The following is an 18710-nucleotide window of genomic DNA, read 5'->3' as shown; positions in this document are numbered from 1 at the left end:
TTTCCTTGATCATCAACGCATTCCATTCCCCATCACCAAACACCCACATTTCCTGTTTCTCAGTGCTCTTCTAGCTCTTTGTATTAGGAAACCATATCCTTAAATCTGAAACTTTCTGACTTACCCATTTCCTCAAGGTGTACAGCCTCTCCCCAGGACCTCCTGGTCTCCACTACCCTTCCCATGGATTTTCTTTGTCCCTCCTAGAGGGCTATGGACTGACTGCTCTTTCTAGATTTAGCATCACTACAGTGAAGGTCAGAAATTTCCTTTATCTTTAAATACTCATCCATATAAACCCCATTCCTTCATAAGCATCCCCAAAGGACTTCAGTTATTGTTCTCACAAGTGACCTGGACAGGATTCCAGCAAAGTATGAAGCCTAAGGACTCCATTTTTTCAAATAGCTTCTCTGCCATTGTGTGTATGCCCGTGCGTGCGTGCGTCTCTTCTGTGGCCAGTCAGAAACTGAGCTTGATGAGATGAAGGAGCTGTGCACATCTGCCAGCCCAGTGCAGCCAAGGTCCCCATGGAGGATGAGATAGTTACTTTGATAAATCCAGATACCAAATGATTCAGATAATACGTTCACATGGTTAGGGTAGCTGAATTTAGGGGGAAAGCTTCATGCTCACTTCGTCCCCCAGGAAGCCTTGGTATCTTTTGAGATATATAACTTCCTACCAAGGCAAAGTTACATCCAGAGGACCCTCTGTCCAGTCTCAACTGCCCTTACCCAGATCCACAAACTACAGGTTGGTCAGATTTTTTGGTTCTCTCCAAGTCCTTTGTCTGGCCTCTGTATCCGCCATGCACGTGCACTAGTTTGTGTTCATTCTCTATTTTTTCCTGTCAGGAAGTTTAAAGCAAATATTAAAAAATGGGGGGAAAGGACGAGGTTCTGAGATACATAAACACCAGACAAGATATTGGTTTCTTCCTCCCACAGCATATTTTCCGTTAGATAGAGGATATGAGTAATGCTATCATTTATATAAAATTCAGCTTGCAAAGGAGTCTAAGAGTCTGGTTCTTAAAGATAATTGAATGAGCATCTGTGCAATAAGAGCTAGGGGAGGTTACTAGTCTTATTTACAAGAGGAATTGGTATTTTCCAAGAATGTTTGGCTGACAGCATTTGTAATGGTCAGGTAGAATGTTCTAGAAGGAGAGGGCAAGGTGCTTTGCCTTCACCCATCACAAATCTAGTCCAGATCCAGCCTGGACAGGGAAGTATCTCTAGCCATTTGGAAAAATCTATAGTAATATGACTTTTTTTACTTAATGCTTTTCCATATTGGCTAGTTAATAAGCCATGCTCATACATGTAACCACATTGTGTTAAGATACAAAGGTAAACTACAGTAAATTATGCAATATATATGTCATTTACAAACATTTTGATAAATCAATTTCAAACTTAATTGTGAGTCTCTCTAAGCCATTATATTTACTACTAAACTTATTTATGTTTTATCTAATGGCTATGGGACAAGTAAATTTTCCTGTATGTGCACCTCTTGAATTTTTACCTGTTGGGTGAGCTCAGAAAGCAGTGAGCATAAAAAGTCCTCTGCCACGAGTACCCAGACCTTGTAAGACAAGGACAGCCACATCACAGTTTAGCGTTTTCTGCCATTGGTTTTTTAGATACAGCTGTGGGTTCAGAGCTGAAACTTATCTGGAATTGTGCCTTTCCTTGCTGTCATTCTGAAGTCACCTCACCCTGTACCAGTGAAAAGCCAGTGAGTCAGTCACAGTCCTAAATCCACTATGGGAAGTGAGACTTCCTCCCACCCCCACCACCTGCAAAGTAAATGAGTTCCGAGTGTCTCTTTGTGTGTCACCAGAGAGGAATCTGTTATTTGGAAGACGGGAAGAGATCTTTTCTGTGTGTGAGAATGCACTGTGCACTGTTGCTCATTAATGATTCGTATCTTCCCCTTTCAGGTTCCTTTCAGTGCCACCATGTCACCGGTTCGCTTGCACTCCTCCAACCCCAACCTGTGTGCAGACATTGAATTTCAGACTCCCCCTAGCCACCTCACTGACCCTCTGGAAAGTTCAACAGATTATACAAAACTTCAAGAAGAATTCTGTCTAATTGCACAGAAAGGTAACACCAACTCTAACGTGCCCTTTCGAGAAGTACTCTTCTTTGAAGAGAGGTTGCCATTTACTCCTTTATCCTTGTCTAGGTGGTCATGGGGAAAGATGAAATGGTTTATATACTGGTTGGAGTTCTATATACAGAATGCAGTAGGATACAACGCCTACATCTTGGGACAACACAAATCATAGGTTTACTGTTTTGACTGAGTAAAGAAAGTGTCATTGGTGGTGGGGCAGCGAGGAAGGAAGAAAGACAAAAGAGTTATCCTGGACAGGCCAGGTTATAAATTATTCTTGAAAGTGTGTGGTAAATGGAACATCTCAGCCAATACTCAAGAACCAGGTGGTGCAGGAAACCAAAGGGAGCACATGGAGGGCACCTCTGGGAATGCTTTTGTTTTAACTCTATTTTTATTGATTTCAGAGAGGATGGGAGAGGGAGAGAGGAGAGATAGAAACATTGATGAAAGAGAGACATGAATCGGCTGCTTCCTGCTTGCCCCACGATGGGGATGGAGCCCGCAGCCCAGGCATGTGCCCTGACTGGGAATTGCTTGGTTCATAGGTTGATGCTCTACTACTGAGCCAGGCCAGCCAGGCTGGGAATGTTGAAGTCAACAAAAATTTGTATTCTCAAACCATCAGCACAGATATACCATCAGATATTTCTTTAATTCTATAATCCTACAACAACTAAGCTAAATCATCTTCCCCCCTTTTTTTCTATAGGTTTCTCAGTTGGAATGCCAACACTCTTGCACCTGCTCTTTTACTCCTAGTACACCTTTATTACATTTCTTAGCTGGATGCTAATTATGTCACTAGACTAGAGTAATATTATTTTGCTTATAAAATAGCATTGATTACAGTCAGTAGAGCCAGTAACTTTTACTCATATTGGGAGAGGGAGTGTAGGAGCAGGTAGAATGAGACAAGTGTGAGTAGCTGCTAAGGGAGATGAGTACATTTGAAGGTAGTCCCAGGAAAGCTTTGTGAATTTAGTTGCAATCCTGAGGCTTTCAGGAAATCCAAGTTTCAACAGAATTTTAAAGCCTTTTGAAACAACATATTTTCTTTTCAACTGTGCGAGGAAAAAGAAAGGGCTTCTCTACGACTGTTGAGTGAACCCTTTAGAAAGAATTATGGATTTTGAAATGACTGAGTCTGCTTTTACAGCTGCCAGTGGGATTGATGTGTTCCAGCTATCAAGTTATTACCTTTAAATTGATGATGGAGAGAATGTAGCAATAAATCAATAGGTTGTGAGTCCCTTGTTATCCCACCATTTTTCCTCTTTAATATGGGCCAGTCTTTATGCTAAAATTTTCCACTTCTAAAAAATAACCTTTCTCAAATAAGGAAATTCCTCTTTTTAGTAGATCTTGAATATTATAGCAATTCTGTTATGGTAATGATGAGAGTTGTAAATTCAACCTTTTGTAATTTAAAATTAAAGACTGCCTCAGATTACACCAATGTATGTTGTTAGGTATGCAGGAGTTGGGAAGGGAACTAGAGTTTTTATTGTTACTTTTAAATCAAAATATTTCTAACATCAAGATATCCCTGGCTAAGAAAGGATTGCAGGTACTGTTCTTAAGACCAAATCAGTTCCTAACTCAAAGAGAACTAATAAGCACTTTCTAGATCAGCTGCCTGTTTTTTTGTTGGCAGTGATAGGGTGTGGCTGGTGATTCGGGCTGTGAAAGAATTCACAATGAAAAGAAGAGCTGTAGAGAGGAAGTTTGTTTTACTTTCCCTGAAGGGAAAGGACCAAGTATTGCTAATCAATACAGGGCAAGAAGTAAATGGCAGCCTGCTCTTCTAAGCAGAGGCTGTAGCTAAGCAACAAGGAAGGGAGGGGAATTTGGGGCTGAAGTTGAGTAGACATCAGGGAGGTTGTCTTGAAAAAATTATAGTTGGTTTGTTTTTCAGGAGACAGTCCAGGCAGATGTCCTGGGGAGGTGTCTTATCAGTATTTTTCCTAAGCCTGTAAAACATGCTTAGAATAAAAGTTATTAAAACTTCAAAAGAGGCGTGTTTGAAGGGGATGGGAGAAGGGAACTTTTTACTAACTAGAGACCCCTTGGTGCGAATTATCCCTGAGTTGTAAAAACAGCAGGGAGGAGGGGTATGCAAGAATGTAGCCTTGAGAGTAGCTTCTCTTGTCTCGCAGTTTGAGCAGAGGGGCTGTTTGAATCAGAGGAACTAACAATCTTAGGGTTTAATTGCCAGGTGCTTCTCATAAATTGTAGAAGGCTACAGCAAAGAAAAAGAAAGCCTTTTTTTCTGTCCTTACAGGCAAGACTTATAAAATGCTCTCTTTGGGGTGTAGACTTTTGGGAAATAATTTTTGGATAGTTCTAAATAATGTGCATGTGTCTTCATGGTACACAGAACTGCTCAGATGCTCTCATCAATTATGGCACAGTAAAACTTGTTCCCTTTTCCTTCTAGGAATTGTGAATTAATGTATAAATATTGATATTAGAATTGGTATGCTGCTCCCAAGTCTTTGTTGGCTTATCTGGTATGAAATGCTATTCATCCTGAATAATTACCATTACCATATTTGTTTTTTGTATAAGTATTATGATAGATTCAATTTTAAAGCTGACTTTTAATTAGGCTGTAATATAACCTTTCCAGAAAACATCTATGCACGAGTTAAAATGCGAAAAAAGTTTATAATTTTGGACATTCTTTCTGGACCCATTAGATCTTTGTTTTTCGCTTTTCTCCCCACCCAGTTCATTCCCTTTTGAAGTCTGCATTTAATAGCATAGCCATAGAGAAGGAGAAGCTTAAGCAGATGGTTTCTGAGCAGGATCACAATAAAGGCCACAGCACACAGATGGCAAGACTCCGACAGTCACTGTCTCAGGTAAACGAGAATGTGTGTTTCAAGCTCATAACATATTCCCATCCCTGTATGGCACAAATGGGGGGGGAGGCAGTTGGTCATGAGACTGTAAGTCTCCTAAGACATTGAGTATCAGTATTAAATATTATTACTTTTTTTCCATAAAATGTCAAGGTAAGAGTGAAATCAACCAAACTTACTTGCAAATATATAATGATTTTGGCTGATTGAATACTTTTAATGCCTCTTCATGGTTATGTATAAGGCAGTCTCTGGTTTAAAGAAAAAGAATCATGCATTTATACATGGTTTACACATCTAAAATATGGTCAGGGATATATTCAATCCAATGTTAGAACAAAAATCTACTAGGGCCCTAGCCAGTTTGGCTCAATGTATAGAGCGTTGGCCTGGGGACTGAACAGTCCTGGGTTTGATTCACATGCCTGGGTTGTGGACTTGATCCCCAATAGGGGGCATGCAGGAGGCAGCTGATCAATGATTCTCTCATCATTGATGTTTCTGTCTTTCTCTCCCTTTCCCTTTCTGAAATCAATAAAAATATATATATTTTTTAAATCTACTAGGTATTCCATACTTAATATTTTTTCCACTTAAAATACATTTCAATCTGTTACAAGTTACTGATTACTGTTATACCTCTTTTTTCCTGATTTGTACTCTTAGGGTTTTCTTCCTATTTAAGTTATGTTCTCTAAAGTTATACTTTCATATTTCAATATATATTATATAGTAGATATTACTCAATACATATTCATTATGTAGTATTCAATATATATTAAATTTATCTTATGAATATTAATTAAATCCCATGTATTTCAAAGTTGAAATTTCTGATTAAAATCCTTTCATGCAATACTTATGCTTTTTTTACACTGAGTACTTACTCTGAAATTAATATTTTCTTTAGTTTATAAATGCACTTTCAAAATTTTCGAGAATTCAATGCTGTTATGTGATTTTGCGTGAGAACTCAGTGTTTATATAAAATATTGTTCACTTCCTGGTGCCTTGGATCAGAGTGAAGGAGCAAGCAAATCCTGGGTAAGTGGTTTTCCATGTGGGTCAGCTCCTGCTTGAACACTTTCCCTCAGTCCCTAGGAATTAGACTGAAACCGTCTCGCCATGTTTTATGTACCTGAACTGTCAGTTTCTTTTCAATGTGAAGCTTCATGTTATTGAGTGCTGTTATCTGGACCATGTTTTCTGTGTTCAGTTAAGGTGAAACACTGCCAGTTAAGGTGCATATCCTGCTTCCAGTGCAAATCTAGGGACTTGGGAGCATGAGCATCAAAAGCAGCAACTATGTGCCCGTCTGCAGAGGGTTTTAAGCACATTAATGGTTTTCCCTGGACAACTCTCATGGCATGTATTTGTTACAAATACATGCTATGAGTCCATGTTAATTGACCTTCTAAATAATTATTCTAAAAGTATCATGAATCAGAAGATCAAAATAATGGTGAAGTAAACATGTAAATGTCGTCTTGTAAACGTAAAATGCACTCTTGCCCCTACATGCTGCAATGTTTCCTTAAGATGTATCTGTTTGTGGAGGCTTAGTAATAAGAAAAACAAGATAATGTGTTTGATTTTTGCTTGCTTGCTTGCTTTTATTTACTTGTTGGTAAGACAGAGAATGGCAAATAGATTCTGGGTTAGGGCATCCAGTGAGATTAGAAATGATGAGAAAGAGAAATTTTTTTATTTTTATTTTTCGCTTAAAGTATTACAAAGGGTATTACATAAGTGTCCTTTCCCCCCCCCCCCCCCGCCCTTGACAAGCCCCTGCCCTCCCTTACCCCCCAGTGTCTTATGTCCATTAGTTATGGTTATATGGGTGCATACAAGTCCTTCGGTTGATCTCTTAATCCCCTCTCTCCTCCCCCCCAACCCTCCCTGGCCTTCCCACTGCAGTTTGACAATCAGTTTGAGGCAGCTCTGCCTCTGTATCTATTATTGTTCAAAAGTTTGTAATGGTCTTTATTATCCATGAATGAGTGAGATCATGTGGTATTTTTCCTTCATTGACTGGCTTGTTTCACTTAGCATAATGCTCTCCAGTTCCATCCATGCTGTTGCAAATGGTAGGAGTTCCTTCTTTTTAACAGCAGCATAGTATTCCATCATGTAGATGTACCACAGTTTTCTAATCCATTCATCTACTGATGGGCACTTAGGCTGTTTCCAGATCTTAGCTATGGTGAATTGTGCTGCTATGAACATCTGGGTACATATATCCTTTCTGATTGGTGTTTCTGGTTTCTTGGGATATATTCCTAGAAGTGAGATCACAGGGTCAAATGGGAGTTCCATTTCCAATTTTTTGAGGAACCTCCATACTGCCTTCCATAGTGGCTGCACCAGTCTGCATTCCCACCAGCAGTGCACAAGTGTTCCTTTTTCTCCACATCCTCTCCAGCACTTGTTTGTTGATTTGTTGATGATGGCCATTCTGACAGGTGTGAGATGGTACCTCATTGTTGTTTTGATTTGCATCTCTCGGATGATTAGTGACTTGGAGCATGTTTTCATATGTCTCTTGGCTTTCTGAATGTCCTCTTTTGAAAGGTGTCTATTTAGATCCTTTGCCCATTTTTTGATTGGATTGTTTATCTTCTTTTTGTTAAGTTGTATGAGTTCCCTATAAATTTTGGAGATTAAGCCCTTATCAGATATGACATTGGCAAATATGTTTTCCCACGAGGTGGGTTTTCTTGTTGTTTTGTTGATGGTTTCTTTTGCTGTGCAGAAGCTTTTTATTTTGATGTAGTCCCATTTGTTCAGTTTCTCTTTAGTTTCAACTGCCCTAGGAGCTGTATCAGTGAAGAAATTGTTTTGGCATAAGTCTGAGATTTTGTTGCCTTTGTATTCTTCTAGGATTTTTATGGTTTCCTGTCGTACATTTAAGTCCTTTATCCATTTTGAGTTTATTCTTGTGTATGGTGTAAGTTGGTGGTCTAGTTTCATTTTCTTGCATATATCTGTCCAATTTTCCCAACACCATTTATTGAAGAGACTATCTTGGCTCCATTGTATGTTCATGCCTCCTTTGTCAAAAATTAATTGAGCATATTGGTTCGGGCTAATTTCTGGACTCTCTATTCTATTCCACTGATCTATATGTCTGTTCTTGTGCCAGTACCAGGCAGTTTTGAGAACAGTGGCTTTGTAATACAGCTTGATATCTGGCATTGAGATCCCACCTACTTTGTTCTTTCTCAGGATCGTTGCAGCTATTCGGGGTCTTTTTTTATTCCAGATGAATTTTTGGAGAGTTCGTTCTAGATCTTTGAAGAAGGCCATTGGTATTTTAATGGGAAGTGCGTTGAATTTATAGATTGCTTTGGGTAGTATGGACATTTTAATGATGTTGATTCTACCAATCCAAGAACATGGTATGTTCTTCCATCTGTTTATGTCTTCCTCTATCTCTTTTTTCAACGTCCTGTAGTTTTCTGAGTAGAGGTCTTTAACCTCTTTAGTTAAGTTTATTTCTAGGTATCTTAATTTTTTTGGTGTGATGGTAAATGGGATTGTTTTTCTAATCTCTCTTTCTGAAAGTTCACTATTGGTGTATAGAAATGCCTCAGATTTCTTGGGGTTAATTTTGTATCCTGCTACATTGCCAAATTCATGTATTAAGTCTAGTAGCTTTTGGATGGAGTCTCTAGGGTTTTGTATGTATAATATCATGTCATCTGCAAATAAGGACAGTTTTACTTCCTCTTTTCCAATTTGGATGCCTTTTATTTCTTCTTCTTGCCTAATTGCAATGGCTAATACTTCCAGTACTATGTTGAACAGGAGTGGTGAGAGTGGGCATCCCTGTCTTGTTCCTGTTCTTAGGGGAAATGGTGTTAGTTTTTGACTATTGAGTATGATGTTGGCTGTGGGCCTGTCATATATGGCTTTTATTATGTTGAGGTATGATCCTTCTATTCCCACCTTTCTGAGAGTTTTTATCAAAAATGGGTGTTAGATTTTGTCGAATGCTTTTTCTGCATCAATTGATATGACCATGTGGTTTTTTTCTTTCAATTTGTTTATGTGATGTATCACATTTATTGATTTACGGATGTTGTACCATCCTTGCATCTCTGGGATAAATCCTACTTGGTCATGGTGTATGATCCTTCTGATATACTGCTGGATCCGATTTGCTAAGATTTTGTTGAGGATTTTGGCATCTATGTTCATGAGGGATATTGGCCTGTAATTCTCTTTCATTGTGATGTCTTTACCTGGTTTAGGTATTAGGGTGATGCTGGCTTCATAGAATGAGCTTGGAAGTGTTCCTTCCTCTTGAATTTTTTGTAGTAGTCTGAGGAGGGTAGGTTTTAGTTCTTGCTTGAATGTTTGGTAGAACTCCCCTGTGAAGCCGTCTGGCCCTGGGCTTTTGTTTGCTGGAAGCTTTCTGATGACTGCTTCAATTTCTTCCATAGTTATTGGCCTATTGAGGTTTTTAGATTCTTCCTGATTGAGTTTTGGAATGTTGTATTTTTCTAGGAATTTGTCCATTTCCTCCAGGTTGTCTAGTTTGTTGGAGTAGAGTTGCCCGTAGTATTGTTTAACAATCATTTGTATTTCTGTGGGGTCTGTTGTTATTTCGCCTCTATCATTTTTGATTTGGTTTATTTGGGACCTCTCTCTTTGCTTCTTGGTGAGCCTGGCTAGGGGTTTGTCAATCTTGTTTATCTTTTCAAAGAACCAGCTCTTGGTTTCATTGATTTTCTGTATTGTTTTTTTGGTCTCTATTTCATTGATTTCTGCTCTAATCTTTATTATCTCCTTCCTTCTGCTCACTCTGGGGTTTTCTTGTTGCTCTCTTTCTAATTCTTTGAGTTGTAGAGTTAGATGGTTAACTACCATTTTTTCTTGTTTTTTGAGATAGGCCTGTAGAGCTATAAACTTGCCTCTCAGGACTGCTTTCATTGTGTCCCAGAGGTTTTGGATTGTTGTGTTTTCATTGTCATTAGTGTCCAGGATGTTTTTAATTTCTTCTTTGATGTCATCGGTAACCCAATCAATATTTAATAACATGCTATTCAGCTTCCAAGTGTTTGAGTATTTTGGGTTGTTTTTATTGTAGTTTATTTCTAACATTATGCCATCGTGGTCTGAGAAGATGCTTTTTATGATTTCAATCTTCTTGAATTTGTGGAGACTGAGAAAGAGAAATTTTTAAAGTTACTCATTTGTTTATTCTTTTATTCATTTCACTCAACTGACCATATATGAAACACGATGCAAGGTGTGGAATAGCAACATAGAAGTAGCCCGGACCATGTTCCCAGGAAGCTCATGACCTGACTCATGAGATGAGCAGTGTTTATCAGGAAACAGTTAAGCGGACCATGCTGTAGTCCATTCACATTGGCACGTGGATGGTGCAGATTCCCAGGGCTCTGGTCATTCAGAGGAACGGAGGAGCTCTGAGGTGTGAGCAGAGCCACAGCTCAGGAGGAACTGAGCCTTGAATTAGGCCTGAATATACAGCAGAAGCTCACAGGGAAGAACCTGATGTTAACATGTCAAAAGTAAAATACAGCAAAATTATATCAACTTTGCATCCTTTGGGTTAAATATTTCCTTCCCTCATCAAAACATATTTACTTACATCTAGATCTAGAGCCTCAATAGATTTTTGTTGTTCTTATATTTTTTAAACCAAAATGCTCAATTTTATCCTCGAAAGATGTAAAAAATAATTTGTTACTATAAAGACGGTTAGTTATACCCTATTCACAACAATTCAGTTCTTCTAATTGTGTATTATCACAGCATTTTGGCTATGTTCACACTCTAGTGTCAATCTCTACCTTCCCATGGAGCCAATCCTACTCCCCTCACCTCTGAGGCTGGTCTTTCTTTCACTGTAGCCTTGGCTTAGACATTTAAGTTTACTGTCAGTTCACTCTTTAAAGAATCACTCTCCATGGTTAGACCACTGGAGAGCTATCTGGAGAATGGCAAAAACATGGAGTGAACAGGAAGCATTAATCTAGGAAGAGGAGTTAAGCAGGTAGGGATCAGTTCATTAGGGACCACACAAAGGAGTTGAGATTTATCTTGTCAATGTTGGGGAGGGGGGCCTTAATTTTAACTAATGAGTGAAATCAGAATTTCAGAAATTGGAAATATTACTACATGTTTTTGTATATTAGAAAGATTACTGGTACAGTATGGAAGATAGATAGAATTAAGGCAAAATCAGTTGGGCAGACTCTAAGATGTTTAAGATAGTGCAGGCCTGAACTAGGGAGGTGACAGGGTGTGTAGAAGGAAGGGATTAATTTCAAAAACACTCAGAGGGAAGAATCAGCATGGATCAGAGATCAACTGAATATTAGAAAGGGACAAGGAGATAGAGTCAAAACTAATTTTTAGGTTGTTTACTTGCATAGATGGTAGTTCTTTCCCCAAGAGAGGGACTACAAGAGGAACTGATTTGGCAAGGGTAAATAATGAGTGGTTTTTGTGGAGACTGATGTGACTGTGGGAAATCTAACAAGTAATTAGGTATGTAGATCTTGAGCTCAGGGGAGAGATCTGGGCTGGAGAGAAAGATAGATATTCCAGTATGTCGCTGAAGTTATAGATGTTGATAAATTGTGTTTTCAGTCAGAATAAAAGAGAATAAATGGTGCTGCCGCAGAGAACATAAATAGAAGACAGGCTGAAAAAAAAAAGAGGATCCTTTGATGGAAACCCAGGGAGGCAGCCAAAGAATCTAGATAGCGATGACCATTGAGATCAAGGTTAAAGAGTTTTGATAAAGTCAATAAGGAAATGGTTAGCAGAATCTGATTTAGCAGCAAATAACATATAGACTGAAAGCAAATAAGGAGGCATGGAAGGTGGGAAACAATTAACTGGTAGAGCCATCATTTGGGTTGGCCAACTCTAATTTTATTGTTCCTCTTTTAATATAGCACTTAGAATTGAAGCAGATGTTAAATAACTTTAGAACATTGAGACAGTTGTTAATGTTTCTATATTAATATAACTTCACATTGCAGTGTGAATTTAGATAGCCTAAAGACATCTTTGATCCACATTCAAATGTTGTCAGTTAAATCCCCAGTTATTTATTTTATGACCCGTTAGCAAGTCAAATCTCCCCACAGGGAAGGAAGTAGATAGACTGTGTTTAAATAACTTCTTAAACTAGTCTAACATCTTTAAAGCATATTTTTTATTTGACATAAGTCCTATTTGATATATATCTTATGATTAAAATGCTGTTTTTCAATAAAGCTTTAAAATATACCAACTTGGCAAATTCCATCCTTTTAGAAGGCACAAAGTATATAATATACATGAAATTAGCATTCCTCACTACAGGCTCAGCCTAAATTGTTACCTGCCTTGGGCATGTAATAATTTGCAAGACTCAATAGTATAATGAATCTCTCTTCTAAAGTGATGTTTCTCCCCTGATCTGTGTGTACACAAAGACATACATAATTCTGTTGTTTTACCTCTATGAAACTTTAAAAGTAACTTTCACACCTGAGAGACAGTACAGATGCTGGATTCAAGCCTGTAGGACAGACCATTATATGTGACATCTAGCCCTTTATAATTGACTTTATTTCACAACAGCTATAGTTTTGTGTTTCAATGAATGTAAAATCCTGGACACCAAATTCAAGTAGTATCAATAAGACTAAGGTAACCTCAGCACTCCAGATTACTATAATAATAAAAGATTCAACTTAACTTGAGTCTGTCTTTAATACATTATACTTTATTACTGTTATTAATGTGATTTCTGGCCCCAAAATTTGTGCACAGCTTGTGCTAAATGCAGTGGGTGTTGTGTCTATACAAATGTGAGCATCAGAATATGATCCTTCTATTCCATCTAGAATTACTGTACTTCATTAAACCAAAATGCCACCAATTGTTAGATGGACCATCATTTTGGGCACTACTAAGAAACAAAAACTGCTGTCAATTAAAGTGAGTCGGTGCTTCAGAGGTGTTAAATGTGGGGGGGAAATGTGCATCTTAGAATTAATGAACTGTGGTGTGTATGGAAATGTAAGCAAAAATTTGACTTAAGGCACAGAGTAGCATAATTAAAATCCCAATCATAGAATTTACCATCCTTTAGCATTCACATACCCCAAATAGATATTAAATGTTGAGATAAAAGTTCCACATATATTTGTTTGTTTCTGAATTCAAGAGTTTTCTGAGACTTGGCCAAATTTTTTTCTGTTCAATGATATTCTTCATGGAATCTTTTAAATCTTTTTGTTTGTTTAGCTATACAGTAGCTTCAAATTAATATAATTATCAACATGAGTTGGCAATATTAATTAAGGCCTTAACCCTTTGGTCCATGGCTGATATCTGTAGTCTAAGAGGTAAAACTGAATGCAGAAATCATTATGCTCTTGATCATTCATGGCAGCTTTATTTAGTCTAGTAAAATTCAGTAACAGCCTAAGTGCCAATAATAGGAAATAATCGCTTATTATGCAACTATTAAAATCATGTTTATGAATATTTTGCACCATAAAATAAATGTTTATATGCAAAGAATAAGTGGCATGTATAACGTGAAGTATGCACCATTGCATAAGGTAAAAAATACATAGGAAAAAATATACCAAGCTATCAATGGTTGGTTGATTGAGTATTAAGGTATGAGTTTTTAAAAATATATTGCTACTTTTTGCATTTTCAAAATATTGCATAGTATAAACTATACTATAAATATACTACATTTTCCAAGTATATGTATTTTTTCATTGAAAAAACAAGGTTATTTTAAAGAGATATCCAGAATTTGATTCTTGGTAGCTCTAACTGGGACAGTTTCCATACTCATTTTCTCATTCCTTTTGAACCAGTTTTGCTTTGACCCAAAGAGTTTAAGTCTCTGATTATTCCATCTTGCCCTCTGTTTTATATCCTTCTCCAGCCATCAGACCTTTCCAGAACCCACAATTCCACTCAGTAAAGAGTATGTGTGCCAAAGTCTCACCCAGCCTATGGCAAATTCTCACCCATTACCTGGTTGGGTGGATGAATGGTAGTTCATAGCCAGAGAGATGGAGATTGGGGCAGTTGACTCTGGCTCACATCTTCAAGGTGATAACTTCTTTTATAGCTTGGGAAGGAGTTGTGTATTTCTTGGATATACTAGACTTGAGTGTGTATGAGATGTTGGGGAAATGCACATACCATGTGGAGAGTTTTAGTGAAGTCCAAGTTCATTAACAAAGGCAAGTAGTGAGAATAAGTACAGAACCTGCCTGGTGAAGAATCTAGGCAGAGTTCCTGAGCCTCCCTGTTAGGCTTCTGGTCATACATGCTGCTAGTAGACCAATGTTACTACTGACTAGTCCCCATAGCTTTTCTTGCTCGTTGGCTGATGGGAGCGGCTGGGGATCTGCCTCCTTTTTCCTTGCTTCGTCCAGGCTCCTTGGGTGCATTCCATACATTATTTCTGCCATAACCTGGCATCTTCCATATTAATTATCACTAACAGCATCATTTTACTGAGCATACCTGTATTCCTCAATGTTCCCAAGGCCTCCGAGATATAATTACAGAGAAAATAGTTGAGTTTTAGGGAAGGAAATAATAAATGTGGTCCTGAACACTGCCTGACAGCTCTACACCACAAAGCTCATTAGTTGTAGCAAACATCAGAAAGAGTCTCTAGGGGAGGACGGGTGAATGTCAAGTGGGCGGGGGGGAGGAGACATATGTAATACTCTTTGTAATACTTTAAGCAATAAAAAATAAAAATAAAAAAAATAATTTAAAAAAAAGAAACAGTCCATACGATCGAGGCAAAAGGAGGAGCTTCAGGGGAAGATGCACAGAAGTGGGCTGTTGCATGCTCAGTTGTATGCTCACACTTTCTGCCATTGGGGTTGTCAGAGTTGGAACAGTATATTTATCTCCATGCATTTTTGTGCTGTGTAAAACTTTTTTCTACCACTGCATATATATTATTAATAAAATATTCCTTTAAAAATATTAGCTCATTCCTTATGGGTATTAATGGCTAGAGGTTATCTTGTGTGCCTTCATGCGTATCTGTAGGCAGAATCACGTTCAGTGAATATTGGACAAGATGAGAGCTTAAATGAGAATTTCACTTTTTTAAATATCCAGAGCAAACAATTCTACAAAATGTTTCTTATAAACGGCAGACCTGTGTTTAAAACTCCCACCCTAAGGAAAACCATTACTTAACCTTGCCCTTGAGTTTTTGTGGGGTTGTTTCATGAACTCTGTTCCACTGGTAACAGAAAGTACAGTCACTTTGGAGGAACTATTAGTTGAGGTTTGTATGAAACCCTGAAATCAAGACTGTGATTCTGCAAATAAAACCATCAAACAACCTACCACAAGGCCTTCAACGTCCAAAACAGCAAAATACATCTGGTTCCAATTATTTCAGTAATTAAGACAACTTTCAATATATACTTTGAACAGAGTAATAATGAAAGAACAAATAAGCATGTGTGTAGTAGTCGCAGTGGATAGGAATAATGAAGTATTTTCTCTTTAAATGCTAAGTGAGATTTTGTTCCAAGAAAAATGACCCTGCCCTAGCTGGTTTGGCTCAGTGGATAGAACATGGGCCTGCGGACTGAAAGGTCCCAGATTCAATTCCAGTCAGAGCACATGCCTGGGTTGCAGGTTCAATCCCCAGTTGGGGGCATGCAGGAGGCAGCCAATCAATGATTCTCTCTCATCATTGATGTTTCTATCTCTCTCTCCTCCCTTCTTCTCTGAAATTAATAAAAATATTTTTAAAAAAGAAAAATGATCCTGAGCACTTTTGCAGAATGTAGACATTAGAATTCTTCCCTTGAAGCACGTGGTTTATTTATTAAAACTGGACACATATTTCCTCCTACCTGCAAATGTAATGACTATATCCACCTTTAATCCATCAATACTTGACTGTCCACCAGACCAAATGTGTTATATTTTACTGACCAGTTCTAAAGACTTTATACAAAAGCCAAAAGCTGTGAGTGAACAATTTTCTTCTCAGTAAACAGAAGCTGGATTGAAGGGAGAGAACAGAGACCATTCTGTGCTCCGTGCTCAAGGACTATGCACTGCACCATGCAGATGTGACATTAGCCACTATACTTTATCCTGGGTGTTTTAATAGGCACCGACTTATAATTATATGACATTTGTATATTGGTTTATTGTGTTCACTGGGCCTTGTCCTGGAAACTCGATGTGACTCTGGTTAGCTACATCTCTCATGTATATGGAGGATGCTCCCCTGCATCGATCTGATGCATGCACCTTTGTCCCCGGGCTCCTGTAGGGAGCCGTGCTGTGTGGAGCTGCTTTCCAGGCTGTGTTTTACTGGTGCTGAAAGCAGTGTGATGCAGATAACGTGAAGTTAGTTTCCTTTCTGTGTCCTGTTCTTCATTATGCTTGTCCATGTCTTTGCTGTTCAGTGAAGGCACCTTTTGGTTGCATTTGATTTAGTTCTGCTGCATTGTCGTATGTACTAATTACGTGCTCCTGGAAAATGAAAATACAACTACTTTCTTTCACCAAACTGAAAAATAATTCTCTAAAATATAAAGCCAATTCATTGTTCATTTCATTTCTAAATAATTTTTAAGGTAACAATCTGGTTTTCAGACTTTAGAGACTAGAACAAAAAAATCTGAAAGAATTAATAGCTTTAATCCCAAGGTCTAAAATGTAATATATATGTGGTGGTAGATGGGCTTGGGTGTAATGGGCCTGACCTAAGGGAGAGAAAATTCCATGAATCATTTTTATGAAATCCATGACCTCTTTCAACCCTCTAACCTACTGAGTAGTAGTAGTCTTATATGACACCAAATGAATCTCTTAATTCTGAGCCATTTGTTTCCTTTTTACCAGTAGGATCAGGCTTATGATAACTCCAAAAGTTACAGCTAAGGACATCATAGTTTTTGTTGTCTAAAATGTACCTGTGTGCTTGTTCTATATTATGCTTGCTTATTAACTTGAAATTACATGTGCGGTTTTTGTTGTTTTAAGGCACTCAACCAGAATGCTGAACTAAGGAGTCGGTTGAGCAGAATACACTCAGAATCTATTATTTGTGATCAGGTTGTCAGTGTAAATATTATTCCTAGCCCTGATGAGGTAAGGCTCAATTTTAATAGATGTGGAGTACTTATTTTACAGCATCTAAATCTACTGCATATTTTGTTTATTTTTATACAGTTCTTTCACTATTAACATCATTCCCTGCATAAATATTTGTGTTGCTGGCAGTTCAGTATTCTTTGGAGGGAAGGATGCACATGAGCTTGACATTCTTGGTGATCAGGGTCTATTTTTATGTATTCCTACGTTCACCGGATGCCACTGAATATTTAGTTTATGTCTCCTCCATCTGGTGAATTTTCTGTATCTGTCTCAGTCTTCATTTGAAATGTTCATATTATGAAATGGCTCATGCAATGTTTGTTTTTTTTAATGTTTAGCTGAGAAATTGCTAAATGAATATTTTCTTAAGGTTTATTTTTAAAGTCTTATCTAAGTAGTCGTCTGACCTTTCTAAGATAATACGAATGGTGCTGCTATTGCTGCTGATGATGATAATTAATAGCTAATGTGTGTTGAGTGAATGCTTATTATGTGCTGGGTGTTGTGCTAACCCCTTTACATGTGTTATCTCATTTGACACTCCCAATAACCCTCTGAGGTAGGTGCTCTTATTCCATTTTTTCAGAAGAATTTTTGAAGAAATGGTAAGAGGATAGGAGAACATTCAGTATTGGGGCTAAACTTAAGTGTGTAGTTATTTTTTAACACTTTTTAAAATTATTGTTTTATAGCATGAGAATTAACACTTTGCAACAGTGATATTAGACCTTTAGATATAGTCCTACATACAACAAGGTGAGAGTTTTACCTAATATGAAGGTCATATTTGTGCCAAAAACATGTTTTACTAGAAATCTACAAGTGCAGCAGTTCTCCCATCTAACTTCTTGAGAAATGTCATCTCAAGGCAGCTTCTCTGAAGTTGCTCACCTGCCTGGTACCCATGATCTCTGATGACACTAATGCTCGCTCAGCTGCCCAGGATCTAGAAGTATTTCTAAAACTCTATCATTTAAATATTAGTTAGCAGTCTCAGTTTGAATCTTTTTAAACCTGAAATGTTTACTAGAATGTACATATGTAGAATATATATATTTCAGTTCTCTTACACATATTTTAATGGAAACTTAAATATCTTCATTGAGAATTATATTTATCACTGACTGAATGAAAAATACAGTTTGAAATAAGGTTTAATACTCTAGTCATGTTTCCTTGCAAAATGACTTTTGTATATTCTGTTTTAAAAATTAGTCTTGTAGATTGTTTTCTAGGGATATTTATAGTGTTTCTTCAAATACTTTTTGAGGTTTAGTATACTAGTTGGAATATAGCTAGTAATGACACACATAAGTATATGAGAATGAACTCATTACTATAGTCAGTTTGGGGTATTAATAGGGACCCAGTTTGTTAAATTCCACTTAATATCAATTAGGCATAAATTTGAAATCAAGTCATGGTATCAGTACCTTTCAACTATGCCTTTTAGATTCTTTAGACATATTGGAAGAACATTTATGCAGTCATTTCTGAGTTGCAAGTGAAAATTACTTGTGGTCACCACTCTTTTAACATATGGTGTGAAATTCTCTAGAA

The 18710-nt window shown here is 37.6% G+C and overlaps 2 protein-coding genes across 12 annotated transcripts in view; one reads left to right on the top strand and one right to left on the bottom strand.

Moving 5' to 3' along the window:
- Nucleotides 1–18710, bottom strand: part of PRKRA (protein activator of interferon induced protein kinase EIF2AK2) — a 375739-nt gene that overhangs the window by 297139 nt on the left and 59890 nt on the right. The gene's annotated exons all lie outside the window — the stretch shown is intronic.
- OSBPL6 (oxysterol binding protein like 6) overlaps nucleotides 1–18710 on the top strand; it is a 178171-nt gene that overhangs the window by 143234 nt on the left and 16227 nt on the right. For 5 of the 11 annotated variants that reach the window (XM_070422667.1, XM_070422668.1, XM_070422670.1 and 2 more), the window contains 4 exons: nucleotides 1952–2117; nucleotides 4864–4997; nucleotides 6018–6041; nucleotides 17037–17144. In XM_070422667.1, coding sequence (XP_070278768.1) covers nucleotides 1952–2117; nucleotides 4864–4997; nucleotides 6018–6041; nucleotides 17037–17144 — 432 coding nt within the window. The remainder of the gene's footprint in view (nucleotides 1–1951; nucleotides 2118–4863; nucleotides 4998–6017; nucleotides 6042–17036; nucleotides 17145–18710) is intronic. The other 6 variants (XM_070422677.1, XM_070422674.1, XM_070422671.1 and 3 more) reach the window with 2 other exon arrangements.

The sequence above is a fragment of the Myotis yumanensis genome, unplaced genomic scaffold, assembly GCF_028538775.1.
Source record: "Myotis yumanensis isolate MYYU_CA2020_CCGP unplaced genomic scaffold, mMyoYum1.0.hap1 SCAF_8, whole genome shotgun sequence".
Lineage (NCBI taxonomy): Eukaryota > Metazoa > Chordata > Mammalia > Chiroptera > Vespertilionidae > Myotis > Myotis yumanensis.
The sequence above is the reverse complement of the archived record's forward strand: the minus strand, read 5'-3'. Positions and strand labels throughout refer to the sequence as shown.